This window comes from Glycine soja, chromosome 15 (genome assembly GCF_004193775.1).
Source record: "Glycine soja cultivar W05 chromosome 15, ASM419377v2, whole genome shotgun sequence".
Classification (NCBI taxonomy): domain Eukaryota; kingdom Viridiplantae; phylum Streptophyta; class Magnoliopsida; order Fabales; family Fabaceae; genus Glycine; species Glycine soja.
The window spans coordinates 14,909,683-14,917,682 of record NC_041016.1 but is presented as its reverse complement, the minus strand read 5'-3'; the positions used below and the strand labels follow the sequence as shown (position 1 = coordinate 14,917,682).

The 8,000-nt window shown below is 30.6% G+C and overlaps 1 protein-coding gene across 1 annotated transcript; it reads left to right on the top strand.

Moving 5' to 3' along the window:
• The first annotated feature begins 7,029 nt into the window (after positions 1-7,029).
• Positions 7,030-7,798, top strand: LOC114387800 (putative oligosaccharyltransferase complex subunit CG9662). Its single transcript, XM_028348004.1, has one exon. The coding sequence runs from the start codon at positions 7,135-7,137 to the stop codon at positions 7,663-7,665; it is 531 nt and encodes a 176-aa protein (XP_028203805.1). The 5' UTR covers positions 7,030-7,134; the 3' UTR covers positions 7,666-7,798.
• Positions 7,799-8,000: the final 202 nt, after the last annotated feature.

The following is an 8,000-nucleotide window of genomic DNA, read 5'->3' as shown; positions in this document are numbered from 1 at the left end:
ACCACCTTTATAAGCAGTCCAAAATGCACCACTAATTTCAATGGTTAGATTCATCAGAATCCACATTATTATGGTACACCTTCAACACTATATTTTTTCTCCCTCACTGCCATAGTCTTTCTTCAAACAACCTATAGCCTCCAACCTCCTCTGTCCGAGCCCCCTCCCCTAAAAAAATATATAAAATATAGCAATTCATTTATTGTAACTACAAGTACGCAAATAAAAATATCAGACTCAGAAAAAACATATTTTTTGTTGATTCAAGCCTTCCCTTGTTGCAATCATCCAATCCAAGCTTTAAACGATTTTTTTACATCTCATCACTTGAATAGTTTAATACTTCAGGTCTACCATAAACAAACATTGTTTCTCAATCGTGCTTCATACCTTGAACACCTTCAAATTCACTTCATTTTTAGTTTCACAAAGACAATCATAATCATAAGAGCAAAGTCAATTAATATTCAAATAAAACATTAAAATAAATTTTGATTTTGATTTTTTTTATAAAAAAGAAATAAAAATCAAATGAAAAAACAATGGCCTTAATGAAATTCATGATGGATTATGTGAAAGAAGATGATATGATTCTAATCCAATCCAAGTTGAAGAAAAAAGCTAGAAAGCAATCAGATCTTATCCATCTCTTTTTTCACATTCTTGCCCTTGTACCTTTGTGAGACTCCGTGTCAACCAAATTTGTTGCGAGTGTGGTGTCCCTCCACCTACACGAGTCTATGTGGAAGTGATGTCCCTCTACCTTCGTGAGTCTTGTCATCAACGAGAACCTCTCATGCATCGTCGACAATTAGATTTGCTACTCGTCATGGTGCCCCTCTATCTTCGTGAGTTTGTGTGGATGCAATTGTGTAGAAGGAGTTGGAAGAGAAATCTAATGTGAAAGATGCAAGATAGAGTCATATATACATATTAATCTAACAATACATAAAAGTATTACAAAATAGACCACTTATGAAAGTGGTCCAATAAAGTCATGACTTGTGTTTTGGCCCCTGAATTCTTTCAAGTTTTCGCCTTTATTCCTTAAACTAAATTTTGACCGGTCATAGTCCCTAAAGTATTGTTAGGTTAGTGATTTTAGTCTTTGCCATCAAATATCACCAATAAGTGATAACGTGCGCGCGAAATTTATTCATATTTTACTACATGTTGTGGCAACTAATTTTTTGGCAGTTAAAGACCCCCACAAAATTGCTTGGCTAAAACTTTTAATAGGTATTAGATAATTTTTATGGCTAAAACTCCCCCCCAAAAAAAATAATATCCATTAAATCTTTTAGTCAAATAATTTTTTATGACTTTTAAATGCCATAATAAGTGATAAAATATGAATAAATTTTGCTCCATTTTATCACTTAGCGGTCATATTTGACAATAGGGAATACAATTACTAACGGAATTAAACTTTAAACCTAACACAAACATATCAGTACTATCAGAGATGCTGTGAGAAAAAAAAAATTGTTACCATAATAATTGTATTCAGTCTAAATAAGTTTTTTTTCTATAGATATTTTTTGAAAGCAATCTTAGTTCAAAGCATAATATTTATTTCTCTTAGTAGGAATTTGAATTTTATTTCATATGAGAAATTAATTCCTTTCACAGAATTTAACTTTCGTTCACTATAAAAAAGAAATACACCACCAACAAAGATTTAGCTTTTGTTCATTAAATGTGTTGAAAGTTAGGACTTTGTTTAGAGCCAATAAATACTAGATCATAGTAGTCCTTTTGTTTATGAAAGATAGGAATTGAATCTCCAAATCCAAAAAAACGTCTCTTATAAAAAAAACACTTGTAGTCTCACAGAAAAATTAATAAATTTACTATGCATGTTTTAAAAACAAATGTATATATAATTAAAAAAGACATTTATTTCTCTAAAAAAAAAGACATGTATTATAATGTTATGTATGTTTAAAAACCATATTTTTTAACTTGAAATAATTAACTTAAATATAATCAGAAGAATGAATAATGTAAAATAGAAACTAAAAGCTGAGAAGCAATAAGATTAATTTTTCTTTATATAAAATAAAAATTAAAAGTATAGGCGTTAATTAATTTTTAATTTACAACTTCTAATATTAATAGGACTAGTATAATCTTTAGTAAAACAAAAGTAAAGACTACTATAAACCTAGTATTTATTGGACCACATTTATTGCCTCTAAACAAAGTCGGGAATTTTTAGGGGTACTCACCAATTTTGTTAGGTACCTAACAATTCGTATTTTAAAAATATAATTTATGATTTAATTTAAAATTAATGATTCAAGCAAGGATCAAATTTGTGTCTCTTACATTATTAATAATAAAACGTTCAAACCATCTGAACTATTACACACATTATATTATAAACAAATAATGTTGCTATATATAATAGACACAAAAATTATATAATGAATTTTTCAATATATAAAATATATTTTTTAAATTTGTTTAAAATTTAGTAATTTTGTACTTTACAATGCAAAATCAACTACTAAAATTTAGTGTATTTTTTTTTAAAAAAAGCAATACCCATTAAATTTAATAATCAACTACTAATGGAGTAAATTACAAGACACCTAAAATTCTAAAATATATATTGTTTGAAAATAAAATAATATATTTTTACAAAAATATTATTAATTTAGTATCAACTCTTAATTAATAGTTTTTAAAAATTGTTTACAAAATTTCTGGAACCCCACAAAAGTAGGGTCTTAACGTCCCAGTTTATATACTATTGTGATAGTAAAAAAATTTAAAAATTATTTTTTTAGATATTTTTTATTCATTTAATTTATTTACAAAATTTGATAATTAAACAAATTTGATATTTAATTGAATGATATATTTAGATATTTATTATAATGATTAAAAATTAAATAAATATGATATTTAATTGAATGATGTATTTAGATATTTTTTATAACAATTGATAATTAAATAAATGTGATATTTTTTTACATATGTAAATACTTATTAAACCTATGATTTTTATTTATAATTTATATATGTAAACAAATTAATTATTAGATAAAAAATAAGCATCACAAAATTTATTATATAAATTTACATGTACATTAATATAAATTAAAAATTTTAGTGTTATATATAGCGACACTATTTATTTATAACATAATGTGTCTATTAGCTTAATTGATTTAAGCGTTTTATTAATAATGCAAGAGACACAAGTTCAAAAATATTGAGTGTCCCTAGAAATTCCCACAAAGTCGTTCCCATTTATAGTACTGGGCCAAAATTTATTTTTGTCGGTAGAAGACAAAGTTAGCCCACATATGAATAAAATCAATTTCAAGCTTATATAATTTATCTAAAGTCTATTTTCAATATGAAAATAAGGTGAAAATAGGTTACGTTCTCAAAAAAAAAAATTATGATCTAATCTACATTAGATCCAAATCAGATAAGATCTTTATTTAAAATAATTCAGTCAAAGACTCCTACTAAAATTTATGTAATTACACAAATCAAACCCTAGGCAATTTAAAAAATCTTTTAAGCCTAATAAGCTAACATGTTTAAAAAATTAAATATTTATTCACTGTTAGTATTATTATTATATTAAATTTGTTATAATTTATTAAAATCTTACATTTTGTTATCTTTTTTAATGTTAATCATGTTCATAAAAAGTCAAGTTAAAATTTATAGTTAAATTTATTGAAAAATAAATTTATGTCTTATTTAAATGTCTTATTACAAAATATATTTTTAAATTAGGTTCATGATTGTTATAATAAACCTTAGAATATACTTATATCATATAAATAAGTTAGAGTTGATTCGTATAAAGTCTTGCACACATATTTTTACTTCTACCTTATTGTTAAATCATCACAAATTATGTTCTTATAGTAATCTTGTAGGTCACGTTGGGCTTTTATGCAGGTTAGATCTAGGTCCTTAAAAAAACATTTGACAAATAAACAAATCAGGCTCTTAACTCGTTCAACTTATTTTCAACCCATTATGAAACCAATATTTTAGCAATGTCATGTGTGGGTGATTGTTGGCCAAAATATGAATAAAAACCATTTCCAAGCATATTTATCTAAAATCTAATGTCAATAGGAAACCAAAATTTTTTTGCTTATTGAGAATGGATCAAATTACTCTAATTTTATATTTTTTTTTTCTAATTCTTGGCAAACTACTTCATTTCTTACTTTTTTTAAAATCCAACCATTAAATTTGAAGTTCTTACTAAATATAATAAGTTTACATTTTTTTAATGAAAATTAAAAACTGCTCCATTTGATACTTCATTATATAATTTTAATTTATCAAAAAATTGATTTAAGTGAAACTGAACTTAGATCATTTAAGTAGAATCTCAGGTTCAGGTCTTTTGCGTAGAAAAATAGAAATGAGAGATCCACTAAAAATTGTCAATTAAGTTCGTCAATAAATATTAGTCATCGACAAATTTGATGAATATTTTGCACCATTTACCATAATAGGGCGAGTCAAAATTTAATTTGGCCTTCTAAAATGTGACATAAGCTTGGTGAAAGCGGGATTTGTATGACTTCATATTTTAGTTAAGCTTATATCAAGGCTTGATTGAATTAGGAGAAAAATATCCATATTTAATTCATGATTTAGATTTAAATTCCAAGTCCAATATTTTATCGAGTGAGTTTGGTTTGACTAATCATGGGCTTAATGCAAGCCAAAGGCCATAGCAAATATGACAATAAAGTCAAGATTCAATTTAGGCTTCTAAAATGAAGCTCAAGCTTATTGAAGCTTTTATGGGTCAATCCTAGATAAAAAAACATGATTGGATTGAGCTAAAAAAGCCTAAATTTAATTTGTGCTCAAAATAAAAAGTTCATATCATATATTTTACTAAACAGGTTAAGGTTTAGTTGAGTGATCCCACCCATTTTGTCACCTTTAGTGAAGAATAAACAAGAGGCAGAGAAGATTAAGTAGGAGGTGGAGAAGGTGGAGAATGAGGGAGAAAAGTATCACAATAAACATGGCAACTTCTAAAAGCTCAGCCCCCATTCAAGGTGATTGCAAGTTTTTAATTTTTGGTTTTCAAATGCAATTTTCAAAATAAATTGGGTTCAACAAAAATGGAGCTAAATTTGTTTTTAACTCAATTTCAAAGCAATTTTACATTCACTATCAAAACCAATAAATTTTTTTGGATTTAATTTTGTTTTAGTAAAACACATTCTAATCACCATCACCATCGCCACTACCACCACCACAATGTCGTTGTCGCCTCTACCGCCGCCATTCCACCATCGCCATTGTCTTGCCACCACCACCACATTGTCACCAGTATTATCGCCTCCATCATTTGACCACCATTTTCGTTGTCATCGCACCTTACCTTTGCCACCTCCACCACCACATTGTCGCTGCTATCAATTTGTCGCCTCCATTGTTGTCGCCATCGCTATCATTATTTCATCCCACCACCGTTTTTGCTACCACCACCACCATTCCACCACTACTATCGCTAGTACCACTACCAATATCGCTGTCACCGCCACCATTCCACTGCTATTATCGCCATTGCCATTCTGTTGCTTCCATCATCATTGTCGCCATTGTTACCACTATTCCACCCCACCACCACTCATAATTTTAAAAATAGAATCAATGATTGACCCAATCAAGGCATTGGGTTACTGAGAAGACAATAGTCAAATCTGTGGGTTACTAATTTTTCTGCATGACTTGATCTTTATTAAAAACAATTGAAACTTTATACTCAACCTTAATTGCCCCGCATAACCTAGTGTGTTTCCTCCCTCGGGCATGACCTGACCCAGGTCTGTAAATCACTTGTTTAACTACAAACTCGGTTGGGTCATACCGGGTTGCATCGGGTTCAATACATGGTCAATCTGATAGGAAACTCGACCTAGCCAAACCTATGGGCTGCGGTTGGTTTAGATTTTAAAACACAATCATCACCATTTCATCATTATTATTGTCACCATCATCATTTCACTACTACTGCCACCATCACTATCGTCACTATTCTATCCCACCATCGTGGTCACTACCACTAACACAACCACTATCGTCACTCTTGTCCTGCTACCTCTATCACCTTCATCATTTCATAGTAGAACGAGATAAAATAAAATGATTTACTCATTTTATTTATCTTCATTTGTAACATATTTTTAAAAATTAAAAAGAAAGAATAAATCGAACCTAAAAACTCAAAACTAAAATTGATTTTGATTTTAAAAAATTTATAAACTAAAAATGAGAAACCATAGTATTTTTTTAAATTATAAGTACTCCGAGGCCTAAAGTAAGACTAAAGTCTTTAACTAATACATGAATTTTTCCCGTAGATAATTTTTCTTTAAGAGACAACACTTCTTCAATAAACAGTAAAATACCTAAGTATGAAAAAATTATTTCAAGTATTAAATCAGAACTTAATCTAAATTACAAACCATAAATCAAAATCATTTCATGTTTATTTTGAGTAGAAAGAAAAACATATACTTTTGATATGTTTGTAGTTCGTATAAATATAATAAGACGTGATTAATAAATAATTTTATTTTTCATGAGTTTATCTTTTGCACCGTGTGTATAAAAAAACATATGTTGAGAGAGATAAATTTCTTAAATAGAAAATTAATCCTTAATTTTTGATAAAAAAATATCCCAATTCGTCCAAAAAAAATCATAAAAAAGTAAAAATTATTTTTTTTCATACGAAAACTCCCATATAATGTTCAATCAAACGATTTATACTCAATAAAAATAATTTGATTTGTGTTTTTGAAAGACTATAAATATATCTTAAATCTTGATTCATTAAATTAAAGACATTAATGTATATAACATACTAAAAAAAATCATACACAATGAAAAGAATCCGACTTCTCCCACTAATTTGATTTAATTCATCAATACATGTCCTTAACAAATTATTTAAAATAAAAGAACCAATCAAAAAGAAAATCCACGTAAGCCTTTGAACTCCCGTTTTATTCAACTCCAATTTCCAAATCAACCAACCAAACTCATACAACTAAACCAAAGTGATTCACACAACACAGTCTCCGCTCTTCTCTCTCTATACCTCCAAAACCCGACCCGAAAATGCGATCCAAATCGGATCCCCCGGTGCCCACACCCTCCTCCGGCGGCTTCGATTCCTCCTCCGGCGCATCCATCGATCCAATCTTCCACCTCCTCCGCGTCCTCCCCTTCAGCTTCCTCCGTCCCCCTCGCCTCCGCCTGAAGCTTCCCTCCCTATCCCTCCCCTCCCCGAACGCCGTCTTCGCCCTCCTCCTTCTTACCTACTTCATGGTCGTCTCAGGCATCGTCTACGACATCATCGTCGAGCCCCCCGGCATTGGCTCCACGCAGGACCCCTACACCGGCGCCGTTCGCCCCGTCGTCTTCATGTCCGGCCGTGTCAACGGCCAGTACATTATCGAGGGCCTCTCCTCCGGCTTCATGTTCGTCCTCGGCGGCGTCGGCATCATTCTCCTCGACCTCGCCCTCGATCGCAACCGCGCGAAATCCGTCAAGGTGTCCTACGCCTCCGCCGGAGTTTCCTCCGTGGTTCTCGCCTACGTCATGAGCATGCTCTTCATCCGCATCAAGATCCCCGCGTATCTTAGATGAATGAGTTGACTCGCTTCCTGAATTTTGCGTAATTTGTAGTTTGACTGTACCTGAGGTTTTCGTTTTCGCGTATTCTAGTGTTGTTGAATTGAAATGGATATAATAGTAATTGGATCTGATTTGGTGTTATTTACATGGAATGTACTTTTTTGGAGTAGAATTGTTTGTGGTTATGACTGAGTGTTTTTGTTTGTTTGATGTGCTGTGATTTGTGCACGTTTGAATTGAAGTTTGTGTTGATTGTGGATTGAAGCATGTTTGTGAAGGGGCAATATTTTGGTGTATTGTCTCATAATCTTATTCTTATAAACCACACACACAACATAGTGTTTGGA